General features: G+C 32.9%; 1 protein-coding gene and 4 long non-coding RNA genes across 6 annotated transcripts; 1 reads left to right on the forward strand and 4 right to left on the reverse strand.

Annotated features, from left to right (window-relative positions):
• Positions 1–843: 843 nt before the first annotated feature.
• Positions 844–8,572, reverse strand: LOC112012489 (histone acetyltransferase of the MYST family 1). 2 transcript variants are annotated; one of them, XM_024044869.2, is made up of 11 exons: positions 8,369–8,572; positions 7,494–7,544; positions 5,700–6,115; positions 5,405–5,493; positions 5,235–5,294; positions 4,230–4,439; positions 3,649–3,717; positions 3,007–3,168; positions 2,011–2,104; positions 1,760–1,902; positions 844–1,266 (listed from the first exon to the last, which is right to left on the reverse strand). In XM_024044869.2, the coding sequence occupies exons 3-11, from the start codon at positions 5,974–5,976 to the stop codon at positions 1,063–1,065; spliced, it is 1,308 nt and encodes a 435-aa protein (XP_023900637.1). In that variant the 5' UTR covers positions 5,977–6,115; positions 7,494–7,544; positions 8,369–8,572; the 3' UTR covers positions 844–1,062. The 2 variants fall into 2 exon arrangements, with proteins under 2 accessions (XP_023900637.1, XP_023900638.1); XM_024044870.2 differs by lacking the exon at positions 7,494–7,544.
• Positions 8,573–12,034: 3,462 nt separating this feature from the next.
• Positions 12,035–15,016, reverse strand: LOC136061711 (uncharacterized). The gene is made up of 5 exons (XR_010623561.1): positions 14,888–15,016; positions 13,938–14,019; positions 13,772–13,843; positions 12,279–13,403; positions 12,035–12,178 (listed from the first exon to the last, which is right to left on the reverse strand). It is a non-coding gene; the product is annotated as an uncharacterized LOC136061711 (long non-coding RNA).
• Positions 15,017–15,143: 127 nt separating this feature from the next.
• LOC112012490 (uncharacterized) lies at positions 15,144–16,533 on the reverse strand. The gene is made up of 5 exons (XR_010623562.1): positions 16,503–16,533; positions 16,037–16,129; positions 15,759–15,922; positions 15,553–15,621; positions 15,144–15,208 (listed from the first exon to the last, which is right to left on the reverse strand). It is a non-coding gene; the product is annotated as an uncharacterized LOC112012490 (long non-coding RNA).
• Positions 16,534–17,472: 939 nt separating this feature from the next.
• On the forward strand, positions 17,473–19,230 carry LOC112008306 (uncharacterized). The gene is made up of 2 exons (XR_010623564.1): positions 17,473–18,638; positions 18,734–19,230. It is a non-coding gene; the product is annotated as an uncharacterized LOC112008306 (long non-coding RNA).
• Positions 19,231–19,351: 121 nt separating this feature from the next.
• Positions 19,352–20,413, reverse strand: LOC136061712 (uncharacterized). Its single transcript, XR_010623565.1, has 3 exons — positions 20,250–20,413; positions 19,779–19,871; positions 19,352–19,696 (listed from the first exon to the last, which is right to left on the reverse strand). It is a non-coding gene; the product is annotated as an uncharacterized LOC136061712 (long non-coding RNA).
• Positions 20,414–20,870: the final 457 nt, after the last annotated feature.

The raw sequence follows: 20,870 nt of genomic DNA on the forward strand, positions 1-20,870 counted from the left end.
AAAGGTTTTCAAGAAAAGAGTTACATTACATAATTGGAATCGATTGAATAGATTGTAATACTAGAAATGGATTGGAACGAAGACAAACCTAGTCTTTAAGCAAAGAAAAAGAGTGCAGAACGGAATGGGATATGAAAATTGCAATACCAAAGCTTTTTAGTTCATTTTTCTGCTCAGTGCATGGATTTCAAACGAAAAGCAAGAGAATTCAACTCTTGCACTTATTATTTCAAGGAGGTTTCTCAAAACAGAAATCAAGCTGGAGATGTTAGGTGTCATCATCTGACTGTAGCATTGATGGGGAATTCAATGTCATATCAAGGACAAAAAGAACCAACTGAAAAGGAAAGCCTTTTGCCCATAGTTTACTCATGCTGAGAATTAAAATGAGTACATGTACATGCATTTTGCGGACATCAACAGCTCTTGCAACCACCACTAACTCCAAACCGAATACAAATTTAGCCAGACCAGGATGACTCAACCAGTGGTAACACCAGTATGGGGTAGTTTGCGTTGTTGGATTCTAAATGGCAGTCATCAAAGAAAGAAAAGCCACGGCATAATTTTTTTTTCCCTTAAATGCTCAAACATTTACATACTTCCCCATAGAACCACACAAATTTGCATCAAATTTTGACAGAAACATACTTCACTCATAAGTCAGAAGGATAATATAAATTATGCCTAAAATGATCTCAGACGTTTGGTTTTACAAAATATTTTCGAAGCGATGGCAATTCAATCTTATCCATTCTCATGGATCACCTTCCCAATTTTTTGTCATTTTGTCTCATCATCAGAAGAGCATTACACTGCATCTAAACAAGTAGTTCACAAATCTAAAATCAAAAAGTCAGTTGTAGCCTACACCTACTAAAGTAAGAATATACTAATCAATATTTGTTGATACATACATAATACAAAGTCATAAGATGGATAATGACAAGAAAGTCCCCAGGAAGAATCCCCAGTTTCATACCCTAAAGCTTATATTTTATACAATCGGAGGTCAGTTACAAGTCTAAGTTGGCAGCCACTATCTAGATAAATTGTTTGACATCAACCTTGTTCTTTATAAGGAGTCCATATCAATTTGCTAACATCAACCTCAAGACCCCCACGACCAGCAGCTTTTAGATGACGATCCAAGACCTTTGGATCAGCACAGATGACATGCTGCCCTTTCCTGTACTGAATCAGTTCTAAGCTCTGAAGGGTGGCCAGGATATCCTCCGCCTTAATGGCTGTCATGTCACTAAGTTCCTGTAAAGAGTGAAGGATTTATAGAAAAGTACTAATACAATAATAACCAGCAGAAAACAGGTGGTTCACGAGAGAAGTTCATAAAATAAAAACCAATGGAATATCTCTAGAAATGTTTAACAGAAAAATAAATAAATAAAGGATAAGATAATGCTAAGAGTGATTTGTCAAAGATCTATACTAGTATATCGTACAAAATTAGCAGGTTTTACTATATCTATAGACAAATCCAATGTTTTCTACTTTTCAGAGTGCGGAGCCCAATCTTTGCATCGCTCCTATTTTTCAAAAATCATTTGGTGCAGATTACTTATGTTGTCATTGCAGGCACAGTAATGTGAACAATTAGAGATGTAAAAATTCTAAACATACCATTTCAAACCATTTCTGTGGGATATCTGAACACACCAAACAAATTCACAGAAGACAATATGCAATTAAACCACAAAAAGCAAACTTGTTTGGATCTTATCAAACATTCAAACAAAGCTACCTTGATAGAAATATTGCCCTTGTGCTTTTTCAATATGTCCAAAAGAACCCGGGTCCAGTATCCTCTGTAGCTCAATAGCCCAAGATCAGAAAGGGGTCTTTCAGGTGTGCCAACTTTACCTTCTTTTTTGGAAAGTTCATAAGCTGTTACATGCAAGAAATATTGTTAGATATTCTTTCTGCTTGAAAATACTTGACCAAAACAAAGACATGCAAAATAGAAAGTAGAATTTCCATAGGCAGATAACTTACAAAAGGCGATTAGAAATTTTCCATAGCCTTTCCTTTGATAGGGAGGAAGGGTGAGGATACATGCTAAATTATAAGACTCCTCTGAATGCTTTTCCTGCACCAGCAGACAAAACATACTTATGTATATATGTAAATTTAAGAAATTTCAGAAAGATTCAAACTCGCATCCATATTGAAAATTGTCCCTCTGCTTATCCATTATATTTAACAAAACATTAACAAAATTTGTAAAATAGGGATAACGGTTCATGAGGAAGGTCAGCAATGGAGCAACAAAGAGATGGGAGGTTGAAGATATTGCCTATAACTTGTAGTACCAAAATTTTCCTAAATGAAAGTGTCATGAACCAAAAGACAAGAAGCCCACAGAAACTAAAACCTACCACTTAAACCTTGTATCTTGAAACTAATTTTATTACCCTCTATAATAGTTCTGATGAATAAGTCAAGTTCAAACACAGTATTAACTTAGGGATATAGCCATTACTCTGCTGTAACATTGTTATTGAATCGGGAGTCAGAAAAAAAAAAAAAAAAAAATCACTACAAAACCACTAAATACATTTGTAGCAAAGAAGCAATACAAGATATAGTACCATAGTTCATAAAAGCAATTAAATAAACTTACAACTTACAAGCATGCATTCCATTCATGCCAATTAAGAATCTTAATCAAAATCCTACAATTTTTTTTTTTTTTTGGGATAAATCACAATCCTACAACATATATTTTTTTTTTGACAAATCACAATGCCACAACATTGTAGGCCAAAAGAATCATAACTTGTAGGATTGTGATTAGCCACTATTTGAGTAAATTCCAAATGAAGGCGGGATTCACCTAAATGCATGACCAATTAATTCCATGCTTCGTATGCCAGTATTCCTGCCTTCAGATTTTGACTGATAAAAATGTCATGATACTTAAGAAAATGGTATGAGACAACATTTTCACTCAGACAGCACATAAAATAAAATGATGCATAAATAATTTACCTTAGAAAAATAACCAACCATGTGGCATCCTCGATCATCGCATTCACACAATACATAGAACAGAAAGAGGTCAACGTCATAATAGAGGGTCTTGTGATCAAGAAACAATTTTGCCAAATAACAAAGATTCTGCCCATAAACCTTGTTCTTTTTGCCATCAACCTGTTTTGAAACATTTAATTAAATAAAAACTTAAATCAATTAAAAAATTTAAATACGCTCATATACAACAGGGTATCCTATAAAACAAATAATACAAAACAGAGTATGAGAAACAAGAAGAAAGGAAACCATATATTCCAATATTGAAGAAACCATATAACAAGATATTCTAAAAGTAAACCAAACTCATAGTTCTTTTGATAAAGTTATACATGAAGTCTGTTTACTGAAGTTATAGAAATTGATATTTACATTTAACTCCATATATCTTTTTATAAACAGATATATAATCTCCTATAGAAAAAAACACGTTTCAATTTTAAATGCCAAAAAATCATTGGGGAAAAGGAAATCTCAGATGAAGGAGAACTACAAACTATACTTAATAGTCACATGCAAAAAACTTATGTACAAACTGTACTTAGATGTTTAAAACTTATTAACCCAAATAAAACCAGCACTAATAACCAAACAACATACCTCAAACATTGACAATGTACCACATCGGTATATCTCATCTCCAGGGGGATGCTTGAGATCACACTTCCTCTACACATGCAGAATAAGAATTAAATAGACCAAATACATCCAAAATTGCAAAAATTAAAGGAAGAAAGGGAAATCACTAACAGAAAAGATAGCCAAGAAAATGAAATCTAACCACTCAATAACACAAATTTCTATCTCCTATCTCTTCTTAAAATAATATAGTAATTAGTTATAGTAAAATTTAAATCTATTAAAGACATCAAAAGGAAGAGATCTAAATGCCCTGTAGACCAGGTTCAAACCATGTGGTTTCTATCCATCAAGGCTTCTGACAAACTATGTCCAGCACAAATTTCACTTAAGCAATCAAAGAGCATATGAGAAAACCCAATCATATGAACTCATTACAGTAGACTACAAATTGATAAACAAAATTCAGAACGTTAACGTTTTTAACCGATGAACTGAATACAGCTCAATGCTGCCAATACTATTCCTCCTTAAAGGCCAACCATACCACAAACTGAAAGTATATAGTGAGTCAAGACAGTGGAATATGAAGCACTGCTCACCATATGCCTCTGAAGTTGTTCTTTACGCTTCATGAAATTGAGGCAAAACTCACAGAAGTACAACTTCACACAATCATTGTATTCCGGTGGAAAGGGGGAAAAGTACCATGTCTCGATCTCATATCTTCCAAGCTCTATAGTTGCTATATTTTTCACTTTTGTGAACTCTTCGTGTTCTCGCAAACTGGCAGCATCAAGCTCTTCATGACCCTAAAAATTGTGAAGAATGAATTAAGATTATATAAGTACAAATTACAACTTATGATGGAGGCAGGAAACTCGAATGACAGCCAGAGATTCAGCTCATAAAATTCTAAATGTAAGCAGCTCATGTCATTTGGTATTTCATTAAATTAATCATTTACTTCTCACAAGAAATTAAAAAGATGTTACATTATTTCCACTCTTATGAATTCATGTGTGTATGCATGTGTTGTGTGTGTGTGTGAGAGAGAGAGAGAGAGAGAACAAGTGCAATCATGTGCCACATGACAGACCATGACATATTGATTACGGCTCAAAGTCAAAACTGATATAGAAGTAACTGCTAAATCTTCTCAAAGCTTCATCAATGCAAAATTTAACTCTATTATTTTCCTCTTCTAATACATTTAACATTCAGGAAAAATAGGCTCTAGCTTAGATAACACTAGAGTGAAGGCTGAGATAATGGAATTAAGACCCTCTAGCAAGAGAATAAAATTAAAGAGAATGAGACGAAAAGTATGTAACTTTCAGATTCCACTTTCATTTTTTTTTTTTTGGATAATGGAATTAAGACCCTCTAGCAAGAGAATAAAATTAAAGAGAATGAGACGAAAAGTATGTAACTTTCAGATTCCACTTTCATTATAATCCTAGCTGATCAGATAACCCATCCAGTACATGTACCTTTTGGTTCCCTTTATCTCTATGGTTTCTTTAAAGCTTTCAATTTAGACAGGGTTTCAGTACAAATAAGATGGAGCAAAAAAAAATTGGAAAATATTTTTTACTTGTATTTACCTCTACATGTGTCTCGTCAATCTTTCGCTTCTGGTGGCGTGTCATTTTCAAGCTTGTAACCTGGAAAAACTCATGCACAATTCTTGTGATTAGTATTAAAAATAAGAAAGTAAATTCTGTGGGAGAAGCAAATAATAAAGGTATTAGAAAAAGTATCACATACTCATTACCTTGTCCTCCACCTTCTCATCAACAACAGTCTCTACAGAATCGAGATCAAGTTGTTCAAGCTTCACCCATTCGTCAAGCCTCCTATTGACTGTCAAAATGCACAAAGTAATAAATAGCGAAGAACACACACACACACACAAAACCCTAAACCCCCAATAATAAAATCATAAAGCAGCAGAGCAGAGCACAACGATTTCCAGTAACTTGAAAACCCTAACCCTAACCCTAACCCTAACCCTAACACCAGCAATGGAAAGTGAAAGCAGAAATTAGGAAAAGAGTGAGAAATCATACACTCGGTGTAGTGGACATAGTACTCGTAATCGTTGGGGCCAGCGGAGGGCATTTTGCGGCGTTCGATGACTTTGACAGGGTGGTATTTGGAGTCCCTCCAACGGCACATGACACGAGTACCAACCTCCAGTGGAAGCATACTCGCTCTCCTCTTCTTCATCACCTCTGATTCTACTACTATCATTACTCCATCGCCAAGTTTTGGATCTCCGGGACTCCTACACCCACCATTCCCGTTCCCGTTCTCTCTCTCTCTCGGTGAATCTAACGATCCCATTTCTTCCTTCTTTCTCTTTCTTCTTTTTTTTTTTTTTTCTCTCTTCTTTCCAAATGCCCCACCTCCTCAATGTGGAATCGTGGTTACTTACAAGTTACCAAACATATTTTTTATTCCCTTCTTCTTCTTCTTTTTTTCCCTAAACAAAATAAAAGAAGAGAAAATTTAGAAGGATAAAATGCTGCTAGTTTTTTATTTAAAAAACTAGTTGCTAACCCATGCAATGCATAGGAAAGATATTGAAAAATAGATTTTATCTTTCTTTTATTCTATTATATGTCATTTATATATAAGTGTGTTTAGATCTATTGATAAAGAGCAATCATTGTGTAGCATTCTCCATAAATTAACATTATACTGAAATTAAAAAATTAAAAAAATAGAAAGAAGAAAAGAGATATAACATCATTTTCAGTTGTAAATCTATAGTTTTATAATATTTTAAACTTTTTTTAATGATATAATGTGTTTGGGACCAAGTGTGTGTGTAAAACATCATATACCTATAATCATAAAAGCAAGCATTTCTCATAGAAAAATGTGAAAAATAACCAAAAATTTTTTTACATATATGGGTTAGATTTAAAACAGACTACATATATTCCAAGTCTGATAAGCCAACTCAATGGTAGAAAAATGTTCTTTATAAAATTAGATAGTAACATATTTTACAAAAGTAGGCAATTCTTTGCAACTCTATCTTGTGGTTCATATTCTGCAGTATACAACAAAGTGATTTATCTATCTAGGTACAATGGGCAATAGTATTGGCTGTTCTTAAGCACAATTCAATACAGACAAATGAGATAGAAAAGAAAAAAAAAATAACATAACAAATACAAAAAGTACCACTGTTCCAGCCCTCCAAATCTCCATAAACAAAACCCTTTCCTAGCCCAAAAATACAAAAAGTTCTAGCAGTCTCAATTTTCAAAAGAGAAACGAATACTTATCCCAATGAAGAAAAAAATTGGAAACAACTGGAGCTACAGTTTCATAGGAGTATGTTGTTCTCAACAAAAAAATATTTTGCCAAAAAAAAAAAAAAAAAAATGGAATCCAAAATATTTTGGGGTTTATGTGATTTGTGACTGCTTGAAACCAAAACAATATGAGCCACACTATAGTATTTCCAACTACCATAGTGACTAGTTGTTTTGTGGAAGGTACTTATTATTGCACCAAGCCCGACCTCTAAATCCTACCCTTATGTTCAATTATAAACTACATCTAATCCTAATTGGCTATTATGTTTAGAATTATATGCAAAACTAAATCAATTAGGCTCTAGAAATAAATATATAAATTCTAATATAAAGTTAAAATTTTATAAAACAAACATAAATTCTAATATCAAACTCCAAATAAATTATATAACATGCAACAAAGAAACCCAAAATGGAAAAAAAAAAAAAAAAGAAACAAAAAAGAAACTATAGTAGCTAAATATACAAATAAAATAGTAATTAAAAGACACTGAGACGCTGAAATTAATATCTAAAACTAAAGAAGCATACCTTGCTCAAAAACTTTTTTATTTCGATAAGATCAAACCTGGCTCAGAAAAGCTTAAATTAAAAGAACACAATTTAAATAGATTAGTAAACCCAGTGGCCAAATAAAGAAAACAGGTAAGCGGGAAAATCCTAAAATTATATTTAAAAAAAATAAAAATCACATAATGATTCATAGATATAAAACCCAAATTGCCCAGATTAAAATCAAAAGCACATTAAATTATCAAGTAGAATATAAAGTTAGCCTAAAAAAACCCACAAAACCCCTTAGTAACAATCGGAAATTAAGCGAAAATTGAAATTAGTAAATATATCTTCGACTAAAAAAAATAAAAACAGGAATGAGGAAAACAAAAATCAGATAATAAGTCATAGATTAAAACCCAAATCGCCCAACAAAAACAACGAAATTTCCCATTTTTTAATCAAATGAAAGAAGACCCAGATTATAAATCAATCAGGATTGCCCAAATTTTGATCGCATAAACTCAATAGACCTAAAAACCCTAGAATATGAAACTAAGATCAAAAACCAAAAAACAAAAGGCAAATAATAGAAAGATTCAGAGGGAGAGAGAGAGAGAGAGAGAGAGTAGAAACATTGTGGATTTGAAATATCTTTTTCTCTTCACTGAAACTCATGAGAGCACAGAAACAAAATCCCTAATTTCCCAATTCAGGTAGAATTTGGTCATCTTTCCCTAATTTCAACAAAATCCCTAAATTGAAAGCAAACCTAATTGAAGACCATAGGATAAGCGATTAGTTGAAAATTACTGAGAAAGAATAGTCTTAATTATATCAAGGCTGGGTCGGGCTTTGAAAAAGATAGCATCCATCCATCCTCTCAAGTTTTCAAGAAAAATATAACTTACCAACAACTGTGTGGAACCGGAAGATGGAGGGAGATCGCTCTAACAGTAGCGAAGAGTTTCTCTCTGCATCTTATCACTTATCAGATTTCTATCTCTGTGTTTCACTTTCACGGTCACAAATGCTCTCTATTCTTTATATCTCTCTCTCTCTCACTTTCACGGTCTAATGACTCTAATATAGAGAAGCAGAGCCGTTTAGAAAAGTTTTATTATTATTATTATTATTTTAATATTGTACTGAAAATGGTAGAAACTTTAAAAGCTTCGATTATGATTATATATATATATATATATATATAAATTTAAATTTAAATTTTTCTCCAAAAAAAATAAAATAATAAGCCTATCGAACAATCCTAGATCAAGAAATTTTGTATGTATTCATTTGAGGAGATCCACCCACTAGTCTCAATTACCTTTTGTTCACTTGTATGTCAAAATTCAAATCCCCACTAAAAATAGTAAAATACACTAGGCCACAAAAGTACAAAGATTTCAAACTCAAACTTTCAAAAAACAAATAGTTAATAGTTAATACGCATTCTCCAACGGTCAGGAATCAAAAAACCAGTAATCCGGGCCCACTTGATATCAACACACACCTAATAAAAGAGACTGAAAAAGGTCTCGGTCTCTGAAAATTTTTAAAAAGCACCAATTTTTTTCCTCCATCAACCATGAAAAAATGGTAAATGTGACACAAAATATTGACATGGCACCTTAAAAAAGCTGACATGATCTAGAACAAATTTAGTGACAGATTGACAGAAGTATGAAATTTATAACTATTAAAATTTTCAAGAATTAAATTACAATATATTGAAATTTGAGGAACATATATATATATATATATATACATGATATATGATATATGATTTATTTAACCTTAAACGAAATTTTCCACGGGAGCAAAAAAAATTCAACAAGGAAATAACCAAATTGAGACTTGAGAGAGATAAGATAAGGTACCAGCAAGAGTGGATTGAAGCCATGGAGAGCGCTTTGACTTGTTGTGGCTGTCAAGCCACCACCAATGTGACGTTTGGTTCCTCATCATCATTCCCACTATCTTATCACTTCTTACCTGCACAAAATCAATACCATCATCTCAAATTTCAAACTTTTATTTCCCAGAAATAAATTAAAACATATCAAGCACCTAAAAAATAAAAATCCAAACTTTCTTTTAAAAATTCAGAACTCACAAAATTAGCTTCATTTTATATAAAAGATATGTGTTGGTAAAGTACATGTCAAAGAGGGCGGACCAGGAATAGAAGATTGTAATTTATATAGGCTAACGTTAATCATTTTACATCCTAAAAAGCTTATAGAGGAAATCTAATTTTTCAAAAACCCAGATTTTTTCCCAAAAAGAATAATTTTTATAAAGAACCTACCCAACAACCAGTGATACCACATCGTACCATTAGATAACCGTCATTAACAGCACTATTAATAGGCGACTAGAAAAGAATTGTAAAAAAAAAAAAAAAAAAAAAAAACCAATATAATAAACATTTTATTTCCTAAAAAGCCAAGATGAAAAAAAAAAAAAAAATTATACCTTATAATTTTCTTCCCATATATAAAAACTGACCAGATAAACCTCAGAAAAGCAATTAAATTTTCTATTACTAGAAGAAAAAAAAAAAAAAACTGACGAGATAAACCCAGAAAAGCAATTAAATTTTCCATTACTAGAAAATTCACACTAGGAAAAAGAGAGGAAAAAAAAAGTATCTTCAAGTTTCAAATAAAACAGAACTAAGTGACAAGAACAAGAAAGATGCAACAGTGTTCTACGTCCACCTAGACCAATCACTTGAAACTTCACCACAAAAACAAGAACTAGAACAAGAACAAGAAAGATGCAAGCTTTTGGTATTTTCATAAGTATAACCCACCAAACCAAACCAAACTACTAAAAAAAAAACACCATTGTCAAACGTTAAGGAAACACAACAAATCTAGTAAGTAGAACACAGACACATATAGAAAGAAAGAGTAAAAGGGTACCTGGTACTGTTTGATCTTCTCCACGGAGAAGCCAAAGTTGGATCTCTCTCTCTCTCTGTGACTGTGTGCGTGTGTAGTAGTGGTGAGTGTAATACGAGTTTTTAAATGGGAGTTCCTCGTGTTCCAAATTAGTTTGTCTCGCACTGGAATTGAAATTTGGGTCTTGGCCACTGGGTTTTTGACACGTGTATTTCTATGCCAAAAAAAGTCGTAGCCCACGAGGCATGGATGACGCTCTGCTGAAAATTTCGTTTTTTCCCATAAAAATCAAACGCATTCAAAAAAAAAAAAAAAAAATTTATCTTACCTTCGGCTGAATTTATTCTCTTTTTGACTTTTATCCTCAAATTACTTGTAGATTTAAATTTAACACGTGATTTTGGAGACTTTGTTGTTCAAATAAAAATTTGAAATGATAATTTACTAATGGATAGAAATAAAAACTATATATTAATAAATTCCAAGTCCATTTATAACTTTTATAAATTTAAAAAAAAAAATTCACTTCATACCATGTTTAAGCTATTTAAAATTAGTCTACGTGTCTCTATCCCAATGTATTTAACAAATTATTTAAAAGTTCAAATTAAAATTAAAATCTTTCATTTTTGAAATTTTTTTTATCACCTTGATTTTTGCCTAATATGATAGTGGCAATCTTGTCTTAATTGAACATTTGAACTCCAAGCTTTTCTTTCTTAGAGGCTTAGAAAAAAACAACAACCCCTCAAATCTTTTGAATATTTTCCTAAAAAAGAAAAAAAAATTATTTTGAATAGAAATATTTTATCCCACTTTTTGAGAGTTTAATATATGTAATTGGCCCATTTTCTGGTGGTTTCAATTTTAATATAATTTTTATTTTAAGAAATACTTAAATTTATAGTTTTCATTTTATAATAATGGTTATTTATCATTAAGCTAATACACTTATTGATATTTATATTATCTACTAGCCTTTGAGCACTAGCGTGAGGCTCTTCTATTTTTTTTAGAGTAAAGGTTAATAATTTGCATTTATTATAATTTAGAAATATTTTTTATTTTTCAAACAAATAAAAATGATAAATTTTAGAAATAAAGCAGTAATTTCTTTTTTAAATGTGAAGGAAAAAAAATCCTAAATTTTAGGAATTCTCTTTTTGAATTCAAAATGAAATTTGTTATTTAACATTTATGATCATATTTCTAAATGAAGTTACCTTTCATTAATAAGGGTATTTTTGAACCACATAAAAGTTCAGTTTTTTTTTTTATTTAAAAGCAGTTCAGCTTTTTTTTTTTTAGAGCAACAAAACTGATAGATTTCATTAAACAGAAAATCATCTTATATATAGTATAGATAAAAGGATTCCCCTCTTTAAACTGGACTTTTATTTGATTTAGAAATACTCTTAAAAACCTTAGGTTTAACAGAGGAAAAACTTGAAGACAACCAGGTAAAAATATATCTCTAACTTCATTTAAAATTCCTATAAAATAAAACACTCTCCTACTAATCCAAGTCTTCAAAATAAACTTATCCAAAATTAAAAAAAAAAAAAAAAAAAAAAAAAAANTTGGACCGGCCCATGGGCTTTCTCTTTCTTGTGTGTATAAACTTCATTGTTTAGGTTTTTTTTTTTCATTAAAAATTAAATCTTTAACCCACCCACCTTGCAAAAACTAAACCCAAATCTCTAGGATAAATTCACGGAAAAGGAATGAAGAATGATAACCCGAAAAATTATATCATATGGAGGAGCAGAGCAGAGCAGAGGCAACTTGGCGAAGAGGTATTGCTGAGGTTTTCTGAGCCAAAAAAAAAAAAGTTGTGTTTTAGCACAACATGAATAATATCAACCGATTGCAAATTTCGAGTTTACCATCAAATCAGGACACTATTTCTTACATGAAGCCAGCCGTTTTAAGAGTTCTTGCAATTTGCCTGGTGACAAACAAGTGCGTTGAGAGAGAGAGAGAGAGAGAGAGAGAGAGTCTTATCATAATCATACCCACGGCCATAGGCAAAAACAAGAAATTTATTGGATAAATCAGTAATCTCGTTTAACCAAAGAAAATGAACAAACAAACAGCTCTCCTTTGTTAGAAAAACAAGACAGCAGCAACTCCTACAAAGCCAAGATGCCATGGTTGAAGCCAGAGTCTCACATCTAAGTCACGTTTGATATGTAGAATATGTTTACAGTACAAAGAAACTGTACAGCAGCCACTGATAATGCTTCTATCGTTCCTTACAAAAATAAATATAAAATATAGCGAGCTCATAATCTGACTGACAAAAAAATTGTCTAACGTGTAGACAAGGATCCCCACACATTCCCGCACGCAGCAAGGAAGGCAAAAAATAGCTAATGAGGATCCTACTGCCCTGTTACAAACCCTAAAATGTCAAAATGCGACCAATTAACAAGCAATATAAACACAGTAAGGTTGCATTTAACCGAAAGCTATAATCAATCTTGAGCGCCATTTCTTTGATGATTGATATTGTGTAGGAATATTAATATATACACTGACTTTACAGAGCAGGCACAGTAGGTGATACCCTCTAATTCCCTTGTATACAACCAGAAGCAGGACTTGAACTTCCATCCCACCCCCTCCCCAAGAGAGACAAAGCATCAAGACAGAGACACTCATGCCCCTCTTAATACATGCAAATGGAATAACCCTCACCCACTGTACAATTACTCTCACAATGAATAGATCCACCACTCCGCCTACAATCTAAATGGCGCTTCTAGATCATCACTCTTTTCTTCTGGCTACTAACAGACACCTTTAATATGCTCTTCAAAAATTACTCTTCATATTCAATTTAGGACCCAAGTTATGAACTGCGAAGTTCCTTTGCCTTCTGACTGAGCAGGCTTTCTGATTTTCTTTTCTTAATCTTAATCTCAGCCACTAGCCTTTTAACGTAAGAAATGTATCCATCAACATCAAATTTCCTTTTGCAGACCGCATAATTCATGTAACATATTTTCCCAAAAATTGGTCGCTCCCGCCAGCCCTGAAATGCCAACAAGAAGGATGTAAATACTAGGTTAAGGACTAAGAGAGAATTCATTGCCCAATAAAAAATCCAATCTCATTTCAATGGCTTGTCTCTTGTCCATTTATAGAAAGGTAGGACTGCTTCCAATGCCTACCATTTACATTTCATTCAGATTTCTATGTAAAGATGCATGCCTTCATTTTCCTATATAACAAGATTAATTGGGTGACTCTACCAACCCTCTGATTTTTCAATATAACAGCAGGCCCCTCTGCACTTTGCTGTAGAACAATGCAACTAAAACATTGTAACAAAGAGTTATTGCTGTCGATAGATATTACTCTTAAATCCTTACAAGATAAAAGAAAATGATCAGTCCATACCTGGTCATGAATGCCGCATATTGACCACATGCAGCCAACGTATCCACTTAGGTCCCTGCCATCTATTTCATACTGCATGCAAAGTTTTAGGTAAATAACACTTGGTAGTTGATGAGGCATCAGTAACAACCTCCATTAAAGCACAATAAATCTTAAGTGAATTAACCTTGTCATTCAGATATATTGATATTTCAAGTGCTTCTTCCAGTCCTCTTGTCCACTCAAGAATCTTTTTGGCCCAATACATCCTGCACAAGGTTTTGCAAACGCAATGACAGTTCAAAAAGACTGATTCTTAACAAAATTCAGAAGTAGTAGTAGAATTAACAGTGCATCTAACGAAATTGCATACTGTATATTCAAGAAAAATAATGCATCAATCTCCAAAAGGAAGCAAATTTCGCCCACATATTTATAGGTACAGCATTTTCATAACAGAAATATTACTGGCAATATGGTACAAGTGGCCAGGGAATCAAAATAAAGATAGGAACAAAATGGTAAGCCACCCCAATTTAACACACAGATCATGATGCAAGCAAACAAAGAAAGTAAACTGTGACACCAAACTTCAAAACATCACAACACTGTTATACTCTTCAGGAAGTCACTTGTCACATAAAACCATGCATCTTGCCATAGTAAACCATCTCCAACTGAGAAGCATTCCAGAGCTGGAACTACATATTGCATGGTTCACAGCAAAAGATACACCATATCACATTCATTTAATAGAAAGAGTACTCTTCATAAGGGTAACATTAACAACAAGAACAATAATCGTAAAGATATAACAGTAACATTAACATCAATGATTGCAACAGACTAACAGTACAAATAACGACAATGGTAATAACAACAAGAGCTGTAAAAGTTCAGGAACCAAAGGGGTACATATCTCATTTAACTATTCAAACATAAAGGCATTTATTTTTGATAAATAAACACAAAGGCATTTATTGAGTGCCAAAATTAACAGGATCAAGCTTTGAAGCACAGTTACCATATACACTATCAGGGCAGAATCCTGTTAAAGACACATGTTGGATATGTGCAAAATACACATATTTATAGAGAGAGAGAGAGAGAGAGAGAGAGAGAGAGAGAGGTGAGTACTTGCAAAAGTGGATCCATTGATGACTTAAATTTCACAGGGTTGTGCTCCATAAAAATTAACCAGCCAATAGTATAATGGAAAGTTGTTCTGCTTGGAGAGCATCTATATTCTTCTAAAAATGGAACTGCTCCCCCTGAAATCAGAAATGTGATGAAAGAGTGACTACGATAAGTATAAAGATTCATTTCATAGACGGTCAGATAAAAAGTGGAAAATGTTTTTCTTTTTTTAAGATATAGTTCAGAGCTGAAATTACAGTATGATTTGCTGCTATGAATTTAACAGTATCCAACTTCAGAAGCAGCTTCCCAGTCATGTACCTGCAACCCAAAAAAATTCCACAGTGGTCAACCAATTAATTGTAATTGAAAAACCAAATAAAAAATTCATTTTCTCAATCAAAAATATTTTGCTCCAAATGTTTCATCCAAGTATATAAGACTATAAGTAATAGATTTACCCAGATGCTCAAATAATGATCCCTATATAGATATAAAACTAATAGTACTAGTCCAAGAATACACAATTAGAATATCAAAATAAACTGTCCAAAATGCTCAAGGGGGTAAAACTCGCCTCAAAACAGCCAGAGCCCAATTACATGACATATCTACCAAACAAACGAACAGCAAAAAAATTTGTAAAAAAAAATGAAAACACAAACCTATTAAACCCCTTAACTGATATATCCAAACCTTAGGAATGTGCTTGAAAGTGAGTTTTGCTGAAACAGCTGCTAAATAAACAAGAATATGAAAAACATGAGAGCCATAGTCTTATACTGGTTGTTGTGAAGTAAGTCAGTCATCAAATCTAGTGCTCCAGGTATATAAGCACTACAAGCAAAAAGGAAGTGACTACATCAATTACCTCAGATGTTCATGTCATAGTTCCATAAAAATATTGTTCTAGTTAGCAGCTGAAAAAAGTTCCTACAAACTAGCATTGCTGCTGACCCTCATCCTTTTCCAGTTCTATTTTCAGCTTTTCCTCCAGCAACAGTTCCATTTCCTTTTCCATATCTACCAACTTCACTGCTTCCAGCAACACTTGTTTGGGTTAAGACTTGTAATAATTGATATATTGGATCATACGGTAAGCATGACCAAATACTAGCAATATGCAAATAATAAGCACAAGGCAATTACTATAGTTGATTCACTTCCAACAACACTTGATGGGTGATGATCCTCTTCCGCTCTTAAGCCCATAAACTCATGATCGCCTCCTGTTCTCCTATCCTACAACAAGTTCAAATAATAATTATTCTAGTTCAATTTTTTTTTTTTTTTTTTTTGGGTTTATGATGGTTCCAAGATATCATTCAGCAATGAATATAAAATTAAACTCAATAAAACCAAAAAAATAATATTGCTTTGACTGTATAGTTATCACTACAGGCTGGCACAAACATTTTCACAAACACCTACCGCGCACAGCTATAAACTATCACAGAAAGTTCTAAATTTCAGATAATTTACCACCCATATAAACAAATAACATCTCCCCAAATAATAGGAATTCAATCTTAACAGCCAACATGAAAAACTTCAAAACCACAGCCCAAAATGTCATTGAAAAAATCAACACAAATATGACTATATATTTACACACCTCACTGGCAGTGACCACGAAATGAAAAAAAAAAAAAAAAAAAAAAAAAAAAAAAAAAACTCATCTCACACGCAGAATGTGTATGATAAGGCTAGTTTTATATAAGCTTAATTCAATCTAAGAGCCCTTATTAGGGGGGGAAACAATTTACTGTTCAATACCTATCCAAAAAAACAAAAATAGTATTCAAACTAATTGAAATCCATTTATTTATAATATTGTTGCATAAAAGTCGTAAAGGTGTTTTAGAGATTAACCTGTGCTCGAAGGTTGAAAGCTTAATTTATGGGTGAGATGTATGATGAATCCTGTGGGGGAGCGTAGTGGCCCTAGTGGGGTCAAAAGAAAATGTGTGCAACGGTCGAAAAAAATATCATAAAGAGCCTTCTATATTCCTCGGGGCTAATAATGTTTAACTTTCTTCTATCTTTTTAATCAACAAAATAATGCTGAACTTCGTAAGTTCAGCATTAGGATAAATAGGATAAATAGGATTTATGGGAGATGGGATAAATAGGATTCTTGTTTTATGGTCTTACTTTAAAGTAACCCACCAAGGCAAATGGCCTCTACTATGGGTATCTGTTCAAGAAAATTTGGTGTTTATTTGCAAATATATTCAATTTATCCTCAGTTTTTCTTTTGACTTTTAATTTGTTTTGTTTATATACAATTTTCTAAAACCTTTTTTTTTTCATTTTTTTAAAATATACATATACTTTAGTCTACTTTTAGCTAAAAGCAACCAAAAAAAAAAAAAGGTAAATTATAAATTACACCTCCGAAGTTTGGGGTTGACTGAATTTTACATCTCAAAATTTCAGAAACTTGATTTTACACTCTAAAATTTGGTTTCATTAGCAATTCACTCCCCATGATTAGTTTCTGCTGTTAAATGACACATCATCATATTGATATATTTTATTTTTGTTAAATCAACCACAAAACTACATCATTTTAGTGATGACTAATGAAGATCTGGCATACATCAAAACTACATCGTTTAAGGCATAAACTTAAAACAAAAATCTCTAGCCTAAACGACAGGCTAAATTCTAAAATCTAAAAACAAAGAACACGGAGAACTCACACCTCCCTAGCCCAAACCCCCTGAACCCAAAGCTCCCTAACCCAAACCCCTCGGCTCAGACTGAACTCAGATAGGCCATCGGCTCACATCGTGAACCCAGGCGGCGGCCACACCGATAGTGAGCTGCTCTTCTCTTTCTCTCTTTTCGAATTTGGCTTGTGTAATCTTAATTCCTACTTCCCAACATTAAATCGTGGCATCACACCAATACAACGGTATATTACAACCATTGGAAAAACGAAATTGAAAAATATTTACTTCATTTCGTGGTCACTGCCAGTGAGGTGTGTAAATATTCAGTCATATTTGTGATGATATTTTCAATGACATTTTGGGCTGTGGTTTTGAAGTTTTTCATGTTGGCTGTTAAGATTGAATTCCTATTATTTGGGAAGATGCTATTTGTTTATATGGGTGGTAAATTATCTGAAGTTTAGAACTTTCTGTGATAGTTTCTAGTTATGCACGGTAGGTGTTTGTCAAAATGTTTGTGCAAGTCTGTAGTGATAACTGTACAGACAAAGCAATATTATTTGCTTTGGTTTTATTGCAAAATTAACTTGAAGAAAGAAAGAAAATTGAGTTTAATTTTATCTTCACTGCTAAATAATATCTTCGAAACATCATAAATCCAAAAAAAAAAAAATTGAGCTAGAATAATTATTATTTGTGCAGAATATTGGTACCCTTTTTATAGCTCCAGTTTACAACAAGTCTTGTAAACTACAGGAATAAAGTTAAGGGATCGACTATTATGCACTTGGTAAACTTATAGTTATAGAGTCTTAGGATCACATTATTTATTCATTGCATTCTAACTACATACCAACACTGTTCTTATTGAAATTTCTGTTGGCATTGCATGAAAAATGTAGACGACCCCTACTTTAAGTATTGCTTCATATTTTTTATTGCCAAAGTATTTTTGTTTCGTCACAGTTAGACAATGTATCTTCCACCCAAAGGAAGACATTTGGCTTAGCCCTTTCAATCATTCTCACATTGAGACTGCCTCAAGTCCTTGGTAAGCTTGATCAGATTTTGAGGTATGGATTCATCTTTGTATTTTACACATTATTTGCAAATGAATGTTGGGTAACCTTTGATTAAGTCCTGCAATTGTGCCTTTTGATTTATACAGTGTATGTATGCACGACTGTAATATTGAGCGAAAACAATGACTTATCTGAGGAAGAGTCTGGGTTGGATCTCTAATACTTAATTGAACTTGTTATCCAAATTCTCAGTTGTCATTTTGGAATCAACTTCTATTCAGGATCAGGTGTACATGTGCCTCTTATCTCTTGCAAATTGACAATCTTGAAATAGGAAGGAGTGAAATTGTAGAAGTAGCAGCTTCTCCGAGGGAACCCAAATTGTAAAAGTTGGTTTGTTGTTGTGGTAGTCATTTTAGTTTGTTTAGTGAAAGCATCTCCAGTGAAAGAACTTATTGTATTTAGAATAGGTGAATTCTAGTTTAGTCATTGTGAAAGATTGTAGTGACAATTGTTTTGAAAGAGTAGTTAGTTTCTTATCTTGTTTAATGTAATGACAATTGTAATGACCACTCTTTTTATTATGTTGTAATGGAAATTGAAATGCATTTTTTGCAGTGAAAATTGACACTTAGTTTTGTCTCTTTTTGGAATATTGTTTATTATAATTGAAATAGCCATTTATAAATGCAAATTGCAATTACATTAGACCTGCAGAGTGCAATTAGGTATATATGCAATTCTTTAAATCTTTACCAACCGAATATGTCTTAATCAGATACCATACACATAAACATCACATAAGATAAATAAAATAGTGACTAATAATGTTTGTCAAACCAAAGGTCCTACCTAAGACCAACACAAAATAGGTTACTTTTGTCTATTAACACCATCAAATAAGCTTATGGACAGCTTTACAAAACAGTAACCACAAAAGGTTCTAACAATCAAATGTCCTAACGTATAAAAGGTCCTACAAACCAGCATTGCTGCTGACCCTCATCCTTTTCCAGTTCTATTTTCAGCTTTTCCTCCAGCAACAGTTCCATTTCCTTTCCATATCTACCGACTTCACTACTTCCAACAACACTTGTTTGGGTTAAGACCTGTAATAATTGATATATTGGATCATATGGTAAGCATGACCAAATACTAGCAAAATGCAAATAATAAGCACAAGGCAATTACTATAGTTGATTGGCTTCCAACAACACTTGATGGGTGATGATCCTCTTCCATTCTTAAGCCCATAAACTCATGATCGCCTCCTGTTCTCCTAACCTACAAGAAGTTCAAATAATATTTATTCTAGTTCAAACTTTTTTTTTTTTTTTTTTTTGGGGTTTATGATGGTTCCAAGATATCATTCAGCAATGAAGATAAAATTAAACTCAATAAAAACCAAAGCAAATAATATTTCTTTGACTATATAGTTATCACTAAAGGCTGGCACAAACATTTTCACAAACACCTACCATGCATAGCTATAAACTATCACAGAAAGTTCTAAATTTCAGATAATTTACCACCCATATAAACAAATAACATCTTCCCAAATAATAGGAATTCAATCTTAACAACCAATATGAAAAACTTCAAAACCACATCCCAAAATGTCATTGAAAAAATCAACACAAATATGACTATATATTTACACACCTCACTGGCAATGACCACGAAATGAAGCAAATGTTTTTCATTTTCATTTTTCCAATGGTTTAAATTTACTATTGTATTGGTGTGATGCCACGATTTAATGTTGGGAAGTAGGAATTAAGACTACACAAGTCAAATCCGAAAAGAGAGAGAGAAGAGCAGCGCACTATCGGTGTGGCCGCCACCGTCGCTGCTGCCGCCTGGGTTCTTCGCCACTGCCTCCTAGGTTCACGAGGTGAGTTGATGGTCTATCTGGGTTCAATCTGAGCCAAGGGGCTTGGGCTAGGGAGGTGTGAGTTCTTTAGTGTTATTTGTTTTTAGATTTTAGAATTTAGTTTGAAACTGTGTCGTCTAGGTCAGAGGTTTTTGTTTTAAGTTTATGCCTAAAACGACGTAGTTTTGATGTATGCCAGCTCTTCATTTGGTTATCACAAAAACGACGTAGTTTTGTGGCTGATTTGGCAAATATAAAATACATCAGCATGATGATGTGTCACTTAACAGCAAAAACTAACAGTGGGGGTGAATTGCTAACGGAACCAAACTTCAGGGTGTAAAATTAAGTTTTCGAAACTTTGGGGTGTAAAATCCAGTCAATCCCAAACTTCAAGGGTGTAGTTTGCA

The sequence above is a fragment of the Quercus suber genome, unplaced genomic scaffold, assembly GCF_002906115.3.
Source record: "Quercus suber isolate HL8 unplaced genomic scaffold, Cork oak 2.0 scaffold_343, whole genome shotgun sequence".
NCBI classification, from domain to species: Eukaryota; Viridiplantae; Streptophyta; class Magnoliopsida; order Fagales; family Fagaceae; genus Quercus; species Quercus suber.